The following is an 18335-nucleotide window of genomic DNA, read 5'->3' on the forward strand; positions in this document are numbered from 1 at the left end:
GGAAAAAGAGCTCTACCCTTTACAGTCTTGGCTCCCAAGTGAGAGTCGTTTATGATCGTGTGATGACCCCTAATCAGAGGTCATCCCAACGGATCATCTATTAGGGTAGAAGCCCTAGAGCAAGAAAATCAAGCATTGAAGAATTGACTCTCCAGATTAGAGCAAGAATTTCAAGAGTTTCAGTAAGCCCAATTGAGATACGAGGAAATTGGGTGGGAAATGAGGAAATTCATGACTCGCATGAATCAAACGTCGCATGGCTTTGACTCTCAAGAGACTCAGGACCCTTAGAATCCTTAGGGCCCTGATCAGTAGCTACATGAGAGGTATGTTAACATTTTTAGCTTTTCTTTTTTTGTTTATCACTCACATACAAATTAAATTTATTAATTTTCATAATAGATACATATCTAATTGTATTATATTTTTTCAGGATATATATATATATATATATATATATATATATATATATATATATATATATCATCAACAGATATCCAAACTAGCATTCAGGTGTTTAAAATCACTATCTTATTTATCTTTTTTATTATAGTGTAGAATAAGTTTAAATTCAATTTATTAGTCATAATTGTAATTATGTAGTTTATCGTGTTTTATTAATAACCTATCTTTTTTTTTGTAGGATTCGATACTACTAGTTGGATATTTGTAAGTTTGGAGTGTATTTATATTTTGTTATTTTTATAGTTCAATTTGAGATATTCATTATGTTAGATATTTATTGTTTTTGATTTGATATGTTGGGATGAATTTTGAAAATTTATTGGATTGGTTTTATATGTCGAGATGTATTATTTTTAATGTATGTTATTTTGTTTGTGTAGATGTGGATTTGTGAATATATAGATGTGTTTGTGTTTAATGCATTGTATCGTTTGTGTTGTTTAGATGTGGAGATGTAGATTTATATAGATGTGTTTGAATTTTGTGAATATATGGATTTATTTGAATTTTATGAATATATGGATGTTTGAATGGATATGTAGATGTGAATTTGTGAATATACGGATGTGTGAGTTGTGAATTTTATAAATTGTATCGTTTGTGTGGATATGTAGGATGTGTAAATTATAGATTGTGTGAATTGTATCGTTTATGTTTGTGTGGATTGTAGGATGTGTGAATTGTAGGTTGTATTTGATTGTGAAAGTCATCGTTTGTGATGGTGTATCATTGTATATGTAAATGTAAACATGAAAAACATGAAAATGGAGAGGTGTTGCCAAAATTTAAAAAAAAAATTAATAACGTAATTTTTAAATTTCCATCACTTATTCAGCGATGGGATTTTAATTCCATTGCTAGATCTGAGACAGAACAGTGCTTTCTGTTTACGATCTTAATTAGTGACAGAATTTAAATAGCGATGATGTATAAAATTCCTTCGCTAATATTAGCAATGATGTATAAAATTTCGTCACTAAATATAGCAACAGATATTTATATCCATCGCTAATATTATTAACGGATATTTAAATATCCATCGCTAATTAGCGATAGAACATAAATTCCGTTGTTAAATGACGTCAGCGATTGATTATTTAACGACGAAAAATATCAGTTGTTAATCGGTTGCTATTGGCTAATAGCGATCGAATAGTGATAGAATATTCCATCGCTAACTAACAATATTCTTGTAGTATATGTAATCGATCATTGGACTCGACTTTCCATCTATTGTTGAAAAATATCAATCCATTGAGGATGAAAAAATTGATTATTTTAATTTTAGGATGAAAAAATTGATTATTTTAATATTTGACTGAATTAATAGATGCTTTATTTGTTTGATTTATTCCATTTTTATTGAAAAGTTTGATTAGTTAAAAAAATTCCATTTATTAGATTTCGTTGAAAATGATCCGATTTATTCAGTTAATTGATTCCTCAGCCGGTTAAAACTATTCATTTTTTTTGTATATTATTTTTCTTTAATTTAATACTTAGCTAAATTGTGATAAAACTAAATGACAAATTATGTATAATTTTTTAAAATCATATGAGAATTTCTAAATAATTATAAGCTACGTCATTCTCTTAATTTTATTTTTTATTTTATAGAAATTTTATCAAAATTTGATGATCTTGATGATTATAAGATTTTTTATTTTTTATTTTTCTGACACTTTTTTTTTAAAAAAATAATTTTTAATATTCTTCTCTTTAAACTGAGGGCCGAAGTCACTTTTTATATATAAAAAAAGGACAAACAATGTTAAATAAAATAAAAATATAAGAGCAACTGTAATGGACATGGCGTTATAACGCTCACGCCACTTTGGTGGTCGACCACTGGTCGACCACATGGTAGTGGTCGACCACCTGATCGGCCACCACCACATGTGGTCAATCAACTGATCGACCCTCGTGTAAAAATTCAACCGCGCACTACGTGGGACCCACCTACTATCCCGATTAACACGTTCAATGTTCTGAACGTGTTAAATATATCTCTCCTCTTTTACTCTTCTATGTCCTTTTCTCTTTCTTCCACATCATCTTATTAATGCGCGATTAATACGCGATTAACGCGCGTTACGAATGCTCTAAGCACATACCTTTTTAAATTATTTTTTATTTCCTGCGTTTTACACAGTCGCATAGTTTCACCAACTAGTCGCATAGCTAGACTGTTCGCTATGATCGTGATTCGTAAGTGAGGAAAGTGGTAGATACGAAATGGGATCCACCGACCTTCGTGTTCCTCAAACTTTTTTCAACCGTCCATCACATCCTCCACCCCTCTCTGCTGCGCGCCACGTGGTGCTGGATTTTTCCCTGATCCACCTTAACAAAATTAAATATATAAATTCATTGGAAAATTTGGGGTACGAGAGAGCGACAAAGGAGAGAGCGCCAGAGGCACGAAGACATACTTGGCAAAAAGAAGGCGACAAGCCGATCCCCGCCCCCTTCGCGATCGCACAAGGGTAACGCAACTTTTCTTCAGGCAATTTTCTCTCCTTCTAATCATGATTTGTTCTACGACGCCTCGTTAATCAAGTATGTCCCTTGAAAATTTTGATTTCTTAAATTTTGCACATGGTTGGAAGACTTTTGGTTTGTTTCAACTAAAAAGGAGGACGGCAATTGGTGTTGGACCAGGCTTAGATACCGATCATGGCGTGCAAGGGGTTCTGGGAATGTTTATTAAAGCTTTTCAATCTTGTACTGACGGCCACTGGTTTAGCGATGGTGGGATATGGGATTTACTTGCTGGTGGAGTGGAATAGAGTCGCTTCTGGTGGCGACACGGCTCTGCCGGTGAGCAACGATCTCGAATTCTCGAAGCTTGGGAGGCCTATGCTTGTCGCTATGTCCCTTTCATCCAGTTTTTTTGACCGTCTTCTGGAAGCTTGGTACGGACTATATCTGATTCGGTTTTTTTTTTATGTTGAGCATTTTGTATATTTGATAACTTTGCTGCAATTAATTTTTTTTGTCAACATTTTCAAAATATATTGTTTTCTCAAGCGTTTTTTTTTTGTTTGATACATTTCGGTGAGAAAGTTCCAATTATGCTTCAGTTCTTGCGTTAATTTTTTTTATATTATCAGTCATTCTTTCTATTTGCACTGATTGTAATGACAAACAGATTTCCAAGCTTGAACTGGTCAGGAAAATAACAATTTATGATTGTGCTCAAGTATGTTTCTCAAATTTGACTAGGGTGAGAACCAACTCCACTATTGCTTCTCGATGGCATCAACTAGTTTGGTAAAAACAGTCATATGTGAATAGGCAAATTCAGTCTCATTGACTGCATTTTGATATTGAACTGGGCTAGTTTTGGTTCAACTTCTATGGAGTATAGACTGCCACAAGCTGAAACCTGCAAGCAGCAGAAAGCCTTTCATCTGGGGCTCCTTTACAATACTGAAACAGTTGCTTGCCAAACAATTTATACAACCATGTTCTTTCCAGAACCATTCAAATATGAATCATCTTATAATGGTTTCAATTTTAGTCATTTGATTCTCACTAAATAAAGAGGCATTATGAAGGCAGTTTTGTGTATATTTTAATACCATATCCTGGTTTATTAGTTGGATAGGGTGCTATGAGAAATTTTAAATGCTTATTACTTTTTATCCTACTTTCTCTCACCTACTTTAAAATATAGTATAATAACGTGAATCTGCAGAGTATATGCTGGATATGCTCTATTGTATATCGGTGCCTATATGCTGTGCTATTCATCTGGGAAACAATTACCATACTCATTTTCTGTGCTCATTGTTTTGTGTTCTCACTTTGATGTAGGTACTCATTTGTTTAGTATGTCTTTAAATTTTCGTCATCATTCCATGTTATGATAAGTAAGTTTGTGTTTCTAGTTTTAGTTTTAAATATACAGCCACATAGTAGATTTTAGATAAAATTATTCTTGCTTTGATACATATTTCTTCCTTATAATTGTTAATTCTTTTTCTATCAAATTAGAATAATATTTTGTCACGTGCAGGTTTATTTTATTGTTTATAGGTGTTGGGATTGTTGTTTTTGTCATATCATGCTTTGGCTGTATAGGAGCAGCATCGAGAAATGGTTGCTGCCTGTCTTTTGTATCCTAAGTTCTTGAAAAATATATATGTTTCTTTCTTTTATTAAGATTGATCATATCCTTTTCTTTTGGTGCATGTCTCACACAGTTGGCTCTTGTATTCTGAGAAATGACTATTGGCAGTAATGCTCTGGTCATTTAAACTTACTTAGATCATTATCATCATCAATAATTGGGGATGCACCCTTATTGAGGTTGGTTGCATGAATTGTATCTCAGGGTTTTGTCTGTATAAATTTCATCCCCTCATTGTATGGATATGCAAGACCATATATTTAGTAATGTTCATATCTCATATCTGTCATACTTTTCTTTCTCCTTGTACCCACCCACCCCCCCCACCCCCACCCCCATTAGTTTGAACATGTTTGTATCACCATTATTTCTCGTATTTGATTAGGAGAAAAATTAGTATTTGTGTTTACAAGAGATAAAATGGGTAGGTGAGAAGGCAAAGATGATAGAGAACTCGGGTTTTAAATTATGATATACAGGAAAGAGTAAAATAAGAAATGGAGTGGGTATTGTTGTAGATAGTTCGTTAAAGGATGAGGTTGTAGGAGTAGTTAGAAAAAAGGATAAAATTATAGCTCTCAAAATTGTAGTAGACAAAGAATCTATCAACGTAATTAATGTATATGCATCCCAAGCAAGATTAGATGAAGATACCAAATCAAAGTTCTGGGACGACCTTGATGAATGAAGTATTACAAAATATTCCGCCAAATGAAATGATTTTATTAGGAGACGATCTAAATGAACATGTCGGAGTGAAAAATAAGGAATATGAGAGAGTACATGGAGGTTATGGGTTTGGAACAAAAAATGAAGAAGGAAAAATTATATTGGATTTGGATTTTACGATAACATATGATCTTATACTAGCTAATATTTTTTTTTAAGAAAATAGAAGAATACTTGATCACGTTTAAAAGTGGGAATAATAAATCACAAATTGACTTTCTTATGATTAGGAAAAGGGATAGACAGATTTGTAAAGCAAGGTCATCCCTGGAGAAAGCTTAACTATCCAATATAGGTTAGTAATGTTGAATATACATCTCAAGCATAATATCAATAAAGAAAAATATACACGACTCCTGACAATTAAGTAGTGAAAGTTAAAGGATGGGAAATAAAACATATTTAAGGATAAGGTAGGAGTATAAGTATTAGGTGAAATATACAATAACTCTAATACGACATGTGATAAGATGGTATCAAAGTTAAAAATAGTATTCAAGAGTGTATTTGGTGAGTCAAAGGGGCATGCACCACCAAGTAAGGAATCTTGGTGGTGGAATAAAAAAGTACAGGAGAAAGTGAAGGAAAAATGAATAACCTATAATGAATTATATATTTGTAAGAACGAGAAAAATTTTAAAAAATATACAGTAGCCAAGAAAGAGGCTAAGAAAGTAGTGAATGAAGCTAAAATGAAACTTTTGAATGATTATATCGAAAATTGGATACAAAAGAAGAGAAAAGAAACATTTGTAGAATAGCTAAAGTGAGAGAAAAAAATAACAGATCTTACCCAAATAAGATGTATTAAAGATGAATGCAATAGGATACTAGTAAATGATGGAGAAATAAAAGAGCTGTGGAAAATGTATTTTCATCAACTTTTTAATGAAGGTGTAGATGATTAACTTAGCTTAAGTAATTTAAGTAAGTCAAATAAGTATAGAAACTTAAATTTTTATTAAAGAATTCAATCTTCAGAAGTAGAATAAGCTTTAAATGGGATGCAAAATGGAAAGCCGTTGGACCAAATGATATTCCGATCAAGATATGGAAGTGTTTAGGGAGATAAGGTATTGAATGACTTACAAAATTATTTAACATGATATTGAAAATAAAAAAAAATGTCTGATCAATGAAGGGTAAGTACTCTAGTTCCTTTATATAAGAATAAAGGTGATATAAAATTGTACAAACTATAGTGATATTAAACTAATGAGTCATATCATGAAACTTTGGCAAAGAATAATAGAAAAAAGATTAAGGAAGGAAACCACGGTGATTGAAAATCAATTTGGATTCATGCTTGGAGGGTCGACAATAGAAGTTATACATCTTCTTAGACAACTAATTGAAAAATATCAGGAGCAAAAGCAAGATTTACCCATAGTATTCATTGATTTAGAAAAAACTTATGATAGAGTTCCAAGAGAAATTATAGGGAGAATTTTAGAAAAGATAGATGTTAGCGTAACATATATTGAAATAATTAAAGATATATATGAAGATGTAACGATCAAAGTGAAGACTTCAAGCAGATTAACTGAAGCATTTACAATAAAGATAGTTACATCAAGGATCAACTCTAAGTCCCAACCTTTTTATACTAATCACGGACGAACTCACTGGACACATTTAAGACAATACCGTGGTCATGTTGTTTGCAGATGATATTGTTTTGATAGATGAGACACGTGAAGGAGTAAATATTAAATTAGAATCTTGACGGAAAATATTAGAAGTGAAAGTTTTAGAACTAGTAGAGTAAATATAGAATATATGGATTGAAGTTTAACAATATTAGGCGTAATGAGATAATTGTTAAGATAGAAGATGCCGAGTTGTCTAAAATTGAGAGTTTTAAGTATTTAAGATCATTTTTGCAAGACGATAGAAAGATTGAGAGATGTCTTACATAGAATACAAGCAGAATGGTTGAAATAGAGGAGAGCATCGAGTGTTTTATGTAATCGTAAAGTACCTCTAAAACTTAAAGGGAAATTCTATAAAACGGCGGTTAGATCTACTATGTTATATGACATTGAATGTTGAGTTATGACTCCAGCATATGAGCAAAAGATAAGAGTTGTAGAAATGAGGATGTTAAGTAGATGTGTGGTCATACGAGGATAGATAGAATAAGAAATAAAAGCATTAGAGAGAAAGTCGGAGTTGCATCTATCGAGGAAAAACTCTGAAAGACACGTTTAAGATAGTATGGACATGTACTTAGACGACCAATAAATGTTCCAATTAGACAATGTGAAACTATGACAAATACGTCATTCAAAAGAAGAAGAGGAAGACGAAAAAAGACTTTGTTAGCAATAATAAAATAAGATAAAATTTATTTAAATATAGATGATGATATGGTAGGAGATATAGCCTAATGGTGTAGAAGGATCCATATAACTAACCCCATCTAGTAGGATAAGGCTTGGTGTATTTTATCATCTATTGAAAGTTACTTAGTTGCCAATTGATATTAATATATTTTTTTTTTCTGGTAACCCAAACAAACTTATTTTTGATTTCAAATTTATATCAACTTGAAAAAATAAAACATATGTAAAAAAGAGAGAAATACAATTAAATACACCAACTTCAATTGTTGGAAAGGTTCTCATTGGGTATTTGACATGTTCAATGGCTCAGTTGCCTACTTGCCCTTCGCCCTTGTAGGTTCAACAATGACCTCTTCTTTTGCATAATGTGTCATCATACAGGAATAGAGAACCTGTTCTGAATCAGCATCAGATATAACATGTACATTGTTCATTCGGTATACCCAGTTTTTCTGTGCTAGAAATACATGAGCATTGCAGACATAGGTTTGCGTTGCGTCTATAAACACAGAACAATTCATATGGATTAATGTCATTTCACACATACAAAGTAGGGCATTGTTCTTTAATCATTCTTGATATGAGAGATCTACTTCCTATTCTGAATCACATTTTCGGGTTGGAGTTCATGTTTCCTTAATATGAATTTAGTATGCGTTCTTAATGTTTTTGTTGATCATAGCTGAGTTGGCTGCTGCAGCTTTCATATTCTTCGACCATAGCTGGAAGGAAGTGAGTTTCTTCTAAACATGTCTAGCTCTCTTTTTCTTTTCTCTTTTTTAGTGAATTCTAACAGTAGATACTCTGCAGCTTATCCCTGATGATAAAACTGGGAACTTCAATATCATATATGATTTCTTGGATGATAACTGGAAGATAGCTAAGTGGGTTGCCATTGGGGCTATCATTTTTGAGGTAGGTTTTGTTTATGAAGCAGTAGAGTTATTGATAATTGTTTGGCCTTTCTTTCATACCTCATTCTAATTTTTTAGCATAGCTTTTAATTCACACGTTTCTCATGGTAAATTTACTATCATATAGAAATTCATTTAACTAGAACTATATTTTAAAGCATACCTTCTTTTTAGTTCAGTGAAACTAAAATTTGATATATGAAATGTGAGTTCAACAATGAGAGAAGCAAGAAAAGAATAGTTGAGATGGATGAACAGGAAATTTTTGTAAAATTTTAGCTATCTGAATTTATTATTCATATATTGATGGTAATGAAGATGCTATTTATAGAATAAGAAAGAGTGGTTAAAAATGATTAAAAAAAAGAGCTTTTGGAATCTTGCGATTGTATTGTGCTATTTGGGAGTTAGGAAATAATCTGTACAAAATGTTGGTATAGCAGAGATGAGATAGAGAAGGCATGAGCATCTCAATACTTACAGTTTCTTGGAAAAAACAACCAGATGGCATGGTTCGTGCTGGGTGTCAGGTGAAATGCAAAATATGAAACTCAGCCAAAGTATTATGAATACCCCATCTTTTATGTTGGGTGAGTTGCATATTTAGAATAGTTAGTGATACACTGCATAATTGTGATTCTCCATTTCTGCAAGCAGCTAGACATTTTTATTTGTGCTTGTGATCATCTTCAGTCCCTTTCTCCTTCCCCCTTTTATTTTCCATCCAAATCAGTCCAGCCTAAATGATCAAACTTTCCCTTCTGCCATAGATCGGAGCATATCTTTTAGGAAATAAGGCTTTGTTTTTGTCACACATTTTGATAATCAGTATTGCACGAGTCTTTTCATTCAATTGTTCTTCCCGTTGCATGTTGCCATGGCATCAAAGAGATTAAGTTATTTATGATAGCTCTAGCTTGCTGGTGCCTGGCAGCTGCTGCACTATACTTTTTTTTTTTTCTATCCCATTAGTATAAACATCATTTCCTTGTGATATGCTGAGCTCCCTTGTTGATCCGAAGAATGATATAATACAATCTGCAGGGTTTGTTATTTGTCTTAGCTCTTGTAGTAAGAGCTGCAAACAGACCCACCGAATATGATAGCGATGATGAGTATATTGCTCCAAGATCTACCATCCGACAGCCACTAGTGAATAGGCAAGGAGCTCCAGCAACTGGAGTGCCTGTGCTCGGCAGTTTTGACCATCGTCCTAGCAGAAATGACGCCTGGAGCCAAAGAATGAGAGAAAAAGTAATCTGTTACCTGTGTAACAATTCTACTGTCGTAGCAACTTCTCACAAGTTTGGCTCTAACTAACTTTTCCCCCTGGAATTTGCTTGTAACAGTATGGTCTGGATACCTCTGAGTTTACATACAACCCATCAGACCCAAGCAGATACCAACAAGCTACTGTATCACAGACAGAAGAGAAGGGCCGTTGTACCATTCTGTGACCATTGCCACTGTGCCATTATAGGACTACTTTCGTCCCGGGTGAAACTTTTCAAGAGATTTCCCTGTTTCTGTGGATGTGTAGCTTAAGCCTATTACATATTTTCACTGCATAAACTTGTTATGTATTTTCTCCAACATCAAAAGTTATAGCTCCTGGTTAGTCATGAGAGACGTGATTTCACTGCATAAACTTGTTATGTATTTTCTCCAACATCAAAGTTACAGCTGCTGGTTAGTCATGAGTGACCATTTCTGCAACTTAACCAAATGTGGGGGTTCTGATGTTCTGATTTGAAGAGCATTGGTCCCTCATTCCCTCGTGAAGAGAAAGAGGATGATTAGCTTAGGGTGTCCTGCAAAGATGTTCCTTTGCATAACTTCACAGCAGTGGTTGAGAAGCTTGTATCTTAGCATCTTAGGTTTAGTGTTTTTTGTTTTCAGTTGCTGTTTTGTTTTAGCATCTGTTCCCCTTTTTTCACTACTCAAAACCTTGCTTTTTCAAAGAGCTAAAGCTATATATGTGTATATATTTATTCAAATTTATTTATTTAAATTAATGAGTTATTCATTATATATATTAAACGTGCATATTACACAAAAATTTTACTTAGATATATTAAATCAATATGAAAGATAAATCATTATCTACTGTCTTTATTGCCATATCAATCTTCATAATGTAAGAGCTAAATGTTTCGTCTGCATTAAAGAGTTAATAAAACGCTATACATGTACAGACAATGATGATTTTCATACAACAACGAGGATTTAAATCTTACATTGGACATTTTCAAACATCCACAGAGTTCGAATCATTGATGATGTTGGACATCCGGATTTATTTAGCGACCGGTTTGTGAGACCGAATCGTTACCTAGATCACAAAAACTAAATATCTGGATTAAAAAAAGGTATAGATACAACCAAACAATCATGCAGGATCGCCCTTGCCAGACTGATGTTATCGTATTACAGCCAAAATAAGAACACACGCTTTCTTATCCAACCACACCCAAAGAGTTTGATGACTAACAGAGGTCGCAAATACAATCACAAGGATAACGTTAGATCAGCGCTGGATACTGTTTAGCTTGCTGACGAACCCTCTTCTTATACTCAGTTGGATCCTGCAAACTCCATGACTCTTAATTAAAGAACCAATCTTATTAGAGATAAGAAAAAACATCAATGAGAACTAAGGATGAAGTATGTAGAACCTGGATGAATAGATGATAACCGTCCGTCTGGGCAGGGTCAGAAGGGTTTGGCTGATCAAGCAGATCTTGTATCCCCACTAAAATCTGTTTCACAGTGATCGCGGGTCTCCATCCCTGAGGCATCGAGTTCGAATAACTATCTATCCGCACACAAAAAACATGGGCACAGTTCAAATAACTCTCACAATAATTTCTCAGTTCACTTACATAGTCTTCATTTAGAATTGATAGACACACAGTTCCAGAAGGGTAGACATTAGGATGGAAAAAACCAGCAGGAAACTTGCATTTAGGAGGTTTGCTGGGGTAGTCCTCACTGAAAAGAAGAGTAAGAGGGAAATAGCCACCTTCCCAATCCGTCTGCAACAGTTAAATGAAACACTAAATGATGAACAATGACTTTACTATATTTGTAGTGGTCACATGGCAAAATTTGATAAAGGGCTCCCCGGTGGAAGAGTTGGGGGATACCGAAAAGTGACTAGAATCCTGTCAAACAATTTATTCTTGTTCAAAGCAAAACACGATGAAAATTGCACTGGTCAGAGAGTCAGTAGAAAGTAGTTATTATACTCCGCAAAGCAACTCTAATGGTATAGACTGTTTCACTCATTTCTAATTGCCTAGCAATATGTTAATTTATATAATTCATTGAAATATCCTGTGCCATTGACTTAAAAAGTCAACTGAATAAATCCAAAAGACGGTTGCAGGAGACACTTTGGATGTTAAACCAGATGGAAATGAAATTGGCTTAAACCACTCACATGTTAATGACCACTGTTGGTGCAAGGAGCACTAGTCAGTCCTTAGAGTTTTGATGTTTGATAATATACCAAAGCCAAGTCAGTTTGACCAAGGGTTGATTCAAACATAACCTAATGTTTAGATATGAGTCTAGTTAAGTCAGTTTGACCAAATGATTAACAAAGAAGTCCTAATTGAGATTAGGCAAAGGAGAAGTCCTAATTGAGGCTAGACAAGAAAGTCCTAGTTGGAGGTTAGACAGGAGAAGTCCTAGTTGGATGCTGGACAAGGAAATCCTGGTTGGATGCTGGGCAAGGAAAATCTAGTAAGTGAAGCTGGACAGGAAGTTCTAATGAATGAAATTGGATAAGGAAGTCCTAACTGGAGGTTAGACAAGGGAAAGTCTAAGCAGGTCAAGGGTGACCAAATGTTTGACAGGTGAGAAGTCTGTCTATGGAAGTAACTAGTCCTAACTGGAGGTTAGGCAAAGAAAAATTCAAACCAATCAAGGGTGATCGAATGTTTGACAGGTGGGAAGTCTACCTATGAAAATGATTAGTCCTAACTGAAAGTTAAGCACGCGTAAATCTAATAAGTTAGACCTACAGGATAAGACTTAGGTAAACCTAGTAGGTCAGACGGACTACAAATAGGCTTAGGTTGCTTATTTGTTTGTATGCTAATCTTGCAGGAACCAGGTGCTGGAAACAAGATTGAAAAAACATAAGAGGAGCAAACAGAAGCAGCCGAACCAAGCCCGGGGTCAACTCAGGTCAAACATGAGTTGACTAAATCCGGGCACTCGGATGTTACTCCAGACGCTCGGACGGTCCAAGAGCCGCTAGATGGTCCAGGCGCTCGAATCAAGAAGAATCAGTCCCGATAAAGACTGAAGAGATCGAATCGGATCGAATTGGGACGGCCGAATAAGAATCCAACCGCCCGGAAGAGTCTATAAGGGCCTCAACGTACACCACAAGGAACAACTTTAATTCTCCACATTCTTTATTCTGCAATGCTACTGAACGCGAACAACATCCTACTTGTGTGACTAGGGAAGCTCCAGAATGGGTGCGCTCAGGACTTCCAGATCGATCTACACGAAAGTATTTATTGTTATTTTTATTAGACTATAAGACAGGTTTCTCCGCCTCCAAAAAAAATTCAGAAAGGAGACCATTAGTGGACGAGCACCTTCCCGTACATAGACTTTGGACGTACTAACCCTGGATTGTTAGGAACCAAATAAATCCGTAAGTCCCTTGTATTTGTGATTCTAATATCCATTACAAGTTTTTAATAGAACGAACGAACGACGAAAGCGCTATTCACCCCCATCTAGCGCGTCCATTGGTTCTACAACCACCAATTCTCAAATTGATAGAAGCGTAAAACAGATGTTAGTTTTAAAAATTCTCCATGACTTTATAAGGCCGTCCTTGAACCTGACTGTACTAAAGGCATTTTCAACCAGACTAGTGCATCAGACATGACAGTCCTACCACTAACAAATTTTAATTCAACAAAATCTACTTGATCAAATATTTAATAAAATCAAATCAAATTCTAGCACATGTTTGATAAGGAAAAAATCAACATGTATAAGAGAAAACTTAGAAATTTAACACATCATACAAATCTAGTTTTCAAATTGAGCATGGCAAACCTACTACAATGACTATTTATCATCAAGCTAAGTTTGTGCCAACAATTGGAATTGGCCACGTGGATACTTTACTCTATTAACCTCTAATGCATATTCAAATAAACTAAATCATTCTTTAAAAAAAACAACTCGATGCATATGCAATTCAAACTTATGGCCACTGAATCATACTACAACAACTTTACTATCGCACCAAGGCTCCCCTTCAAACTAAATCATTCTCTACATTAACAAAAATATTATTTGATTTCTCTACTGCTTACATGTTCCAATCCACCCAATTCAACTCTTTGCCTATATAATTTATTGATTATCTTTAAACATGCTCATATTATCTCAACCTATTTTGTCACAACTTTATCAACTACTGGAGTTGCACGATGCTGAATATTACTTTTTATCTTATTGTTTCTACTTTCTAGTGCCCCAAAAGATTTAGCTTAGTGTTCTAATATGATTTATAAACCTTTTATAAGCGTTGTTCCCTAACCATTCAACATTTTTGTCGCTGAAATAAAAAGAGTCATACAACAATCTTATAAAATTTTCCTTTTAACCTAAAAAACATGCAAGAATCATATAGGACCTGAAAAGCTTCTATCAAATTCCATCATGCATTCTTAGTCTATTAATAAGATCATCAATATCTCCTTATTGCTCGATAGATCCAAATATCTAAAATTCAAAATTTTGTGTCTACCCATCTTAGCCTTGACCACCAAAACTACATGTCATATATTGAATTTTAGTTATACTTAACTTGCAACCTTTAGTTGCTATAATTCTTTTTCAAATTTAATCTCTTTACATTTATCCAAGAAGATTTATTTTGAATATGATTGGTGCATTCGCCTAGCACTAAAAAGTATACAAACTTAGAGTTAATGCTGATGTAAGCACATATTTATTATAAAAACATTTGTCACACTCACAATAACTCTAATAGTGATAACTATATCATCATATATATCATTATCACATCAAATAACTGCTAGATAAAACCTAATCAACATAGTTGTTGAGGATGCGAAGATACAAGTTCAATATCCTTTTCAAAATTGTGATTGATAAAAAGAGCCATGCCACTGGGTATCATTAGAAAAAAAAAAAGATAACCCAGAGCCGTCCCGCCAATGCGGGGTTCTGGAGAAGGGTCTTTTTTACGCAATTGTACCCTACTTTGCAAGAGGCTGTTTTAGAAACTCAAACTTGTGACCTTTAAGTTACACGACAACAACTTTACCGTTGCGCTAGGCTTCCTTTCACTGGGTATCATTAGAAAAGGGAAATAATATAAAGATATCAACTGATAACCTAACAGATGGCCTATTATCAATCCTTTTATCAAACTATCAGCTGATAAACAATGGCCAACAATTGAATAATGACAACAAATAATAAGTAAACTAAATAGAAGAAATCAGAAAATAGATTACAAATTGTGGATGTGTTTTTAGAAGATGATAACAGATAGAGAAAATTTTCAGAAGAAAACACCAAAACTACTAGATAGTCAATAAGAATATAGGAGCAGTAAGCAAGCTACAAGTATCTATCCCATCAAGATTTATCCTTTATTCAAAAATTTTGTTTCCTTAAGCCAATATCCAACAGCCTTTGTTAAATATAAACAAAATGAATAAACAACTTTAGGAAAATTGACCGAATGATAAGAGAAAAGTGAACAGTGAAAACATAATTCTTTTATTAATAAATACATTGTTTTACCCAACACTACACAACAAAGATGCCACGATAAATCTCAGCACAGGGATAGAGGATAGAGAAAAATGCCACAGAATTGATCTAGCTATTTAGGTCTAGTTAAAACTGAATACAGAAAAGCACCCAAGTCATATCATCATCCTTCCAAGCATGTTCATCCTCTTCAAATGAAGAAGAAACTAACAGAGAAGCTAAAAGTTAACATAGGCATGCACAATTGTACTTGTGCATACATGAGATACTAACATCTAGGTCTCTTGGACAGCCCAAGTTCCACCATACTCTACCATTAAGATAAGTCAATTGCCTATGTTACTCTACCAGACCAGTTGGAGAAAAAATATTACTAAAATATTTTGTTATCATTGTGCCAAAACAAATCTTAGATTTTGAATGATTTTATGGCCCACTCCAGAACTTTCATAATTGCCTTGCAAAATCCATTCTCATCTGAAGCAATTTGTTTGTAAGAGGCACCACATGAAGCAATCAAGATATAAAAAGGGCAAGAACTCATAAAGACTTTTGAAACCATTCCCAATCATCCTTATAATGATAAAAATTAAATGTCTTAATGATATATGAATATTACAGGAAATAATGTGAATGCCTTGACTTTAAAGGGGAAATGAAAATAAGTAAATATTAAACAAAAAGTGCTCAGATAGAGAATATACTGCAAAACTGTGTACATCTAGGTATATTGATATCTCTATATGCAAACATTATCCACCTATAAATGCATAGGGATTGAATTATGTGTGAGCCCAAAACACCAATCTGACATATGGTAGTGGAAATATAATACTGACCTAGTCAATCTCGAATAAGCTTGGGGTGGGGAGGATTTGTCTTTAGCAAAAGAAGAGAATGAGTCTCTGTGAGTGAAAGCAACAATATCCACTTGGAAAAATAAAATAGTCAAATGGACTTGGAAACATGAACTTTGATAAATCAAAAGAAGAAAAGATTTTGGTGGAAGGATGCAAACACTATGCCACAATCAGAGACCTCACCTTAATGGAAGGCAGAAAAAATCAACAAACAAATCACCCCCAAAGAAGTCAAAGGAACCAATCAATTAAAATTTTCTTTATAAAAATTAAATATTAGATGTATCATGAAAGTTATTATTTTCTCTCTAATAATGCATCTCTCTCCCCCCTCCCCAACCTTGCTCTAGTCTCTCGCTTGAAATTGACAACCACCATTCCTCATAATTCCCCAAACATTAGAGAATTAATCAACATGACCACCTCCATGGTTCACCGTCACTAAGCCAATTGTCATTGTTGCCACCGCCACAGCCAACTTCTCCTTACTGGGCCAACCTCTCCTTGCTACTCATGGTGCTTGATCCTTGGCACCCGTCACAAAATATGTCTAGTTTTGCATCAAACCAAATACCCAAAATATGTCCATAACAAAAGAATTATAGTATTTGGGTTGCTGATTTCTTTCTTTGCTTCAATAGCAAACCAACGACCTCTAGTCTTCCTCTTCAATGACTATACCTTTTCAATGATTATACCCTTATTTCTAAACCTACAAGCATTTCTTTCGTGATTTAGTGCAACCAAAACATAAATATGGTTCCTTAAGAGCACAAGAAATAGAGCATCCCATACAAGCAGAATATGGTTCTTCTGCTGTAATCATCAGCTTCCAGAACCATCAGCTTCCAGAACGTAAATTACGATGAAGAGGTATCTAGTAAAAATATCTGTGAAATTTTAGAATGTTGATCCTAGAAATCTAGAAAATCATAATCTCGACAACGAATTTGCCCAAGTTTACTATAAACTATTCATAACCAAATCGAACACCACAGTTCCATTAATTAAAGTACGCGTTTGATTCCATCTAGACGAACGCAGTTCAATCCATTATTTTTCCACACGATTGATTGCATCTAGATCGAATCAAACTAAAAAGATGGCATCTTTGCATACAGGCAAGGAGACTTACCCCTTGCTTGCCGGGGATGGTGCAGTGCCAGGTCATAAGATTGACGGAACCATCGGGTAGCGTTTCAGGCTTCGCCACAAAACCCTAGACGATTAGGAACGGTAAAGATCAGAGTATGACCTAGGGCAAAAAAGAGGATCCGATATGGAGGAGGCGAAGAGGTGTAGGACACACGTACATGAGGGTGGTTCTTGCGCCAGGACTTGCGCTCCTCGGCGAGGCGACCACGAGCAATTCCTCCGGACATCTTCACGCACACACAAGCTCGTGCTTCTCTCGCTAGGAAGGACGAAGAAAGCAAGAAAGTTCGCTGCATCTCACCATTCACAATTTATAGGTACGTCATTATTAATGTATTCGGATACGAATTGAATGGATTACTTCGACGTAGATTTATTAAATTGAAATAAATTTTTTTAATGATTAATTATAATTTTTAAATTTATCTTTCACAGTACATTATAAATTGATAGTACGGAACCGCTGAGTTGGCAGAATACTTTTCTAAATAGTGCTTGACCATAATTCTTTTAATTTAATAAAAGAATTAAATTATGCTTTGAGTTTATTTGATAGGTGAATAAAACAAAGCATAAAGTTTATCATTTGGGTGTATCTAGCTCTTTTATTAGATCTATTATTTTTACAGAAAATAATTTATTTATAAAAAATATATTTTTCGACAGCCATATAAGCATTTTAAATTTTGACCATGTCTACCTAATTAGATTGACTTAGATATTTGATCGATTTAGATTTAAATTGGCAAGGCCATTCCAATCGATTAGCTTATTTAAAATGATGAATAAAAAAATCACTATAGAGAAAAAAATAATTTGTAAAAATTTTGAATGGAAATTATTTTTTTTTAATTGATCATTTTTTTATTTTATCAAGAATTTTCTATTGTGCTAAAAAATATTTCACATGAACTAAGGGCTTTCCATATTTACATGCATCTTCATA

The 18335-nt window shown here is 34.1% G+C and overlaps 2 protein-coding genes across 6 annotated transcripts; one reads left to right on the forward strand and one right to left on the reverse strand.

The window, feature by feature from the left end:
• Positions 1–2864: 2864 nt before the first annotated feature.
• Positions 2865–10304, forward strand: LOC141844133 (tobamovirus multiplication protein 2A-like). Of its 5 annotated transcripts, none has more exons than XM_074732143.1 (7): positions 2865–2951; positions 3127–3380; positions 4487–4586; positions 8326–8406; positions 8485–8589; positions 9633–9842; positions 9938–10304. In XM_074732143.1, the coding sequence occupies exons 2-7, from the start codon at positions 3142–3144 to the stop codon at positions 10043–10045; spliced, it is 843 nt and encodes a 280-aa protein (XP_074588244.1). In that variant the 5' UTR covers positions 2865–2951; positions 3127–3141; the 3' UTR covers positions 10046–10304. The 5 variants fall into 5 exon arrangements, with proteins under 5 accessions (XP_074588244.1, XP_074588248.1, XP_074588247.1 ...); XM_074732147.1 differs by having other exon boundaries at positions 2868–2951; positions 3075–3380; XM_074732146.1 differs by having other exon boundaries at positions 2870–2971; positions 3075–3380.
• A 561-nt stretch (positions 10305–10865) lies between these two features.
• LOC141844195 (SUMO-conjugating enzyme SCE1) lies at positions 10866–17699 on the reverse strand. Its single transcript, XM_074732225.1, has 5 exons — positions 17548–17699; positions 17370–17453; positions 11471–11623; positions 11264–11377; positions 10866–11173 (listed from the first exon to the last, which is right to left on the reverse strand). The coding sequence occupies exons 1-5, from the start codon at positions 17683–17685 to the stop codon at positions 11111–11113; spliced, it is 552 nt and encodes a 183-aa protein (XP_074588326.1). The 5' UTR covers positions 17686–17699; the 3' UTR covers positions 10866–11110.
• Between the last annotated feature and the right edge of the window lie 636 nt (positions 17700–18335).

Source organism: Curcuma longa, chromosome 13 (genome assembly GCF_044706935.1).
Source record: "Curcuma longa cultivar G26 ecotype Majalengka, Jawa Barat chromosome 13, ITB_CL_G26_1.1, whole genome shotgun sequence".
NCBI lineage: Eukaryota > Viridiplantae > Streptophyta > Magnoliopsida > Zingiberales > Zingiberaceae > Curcuma > Curcuma longa.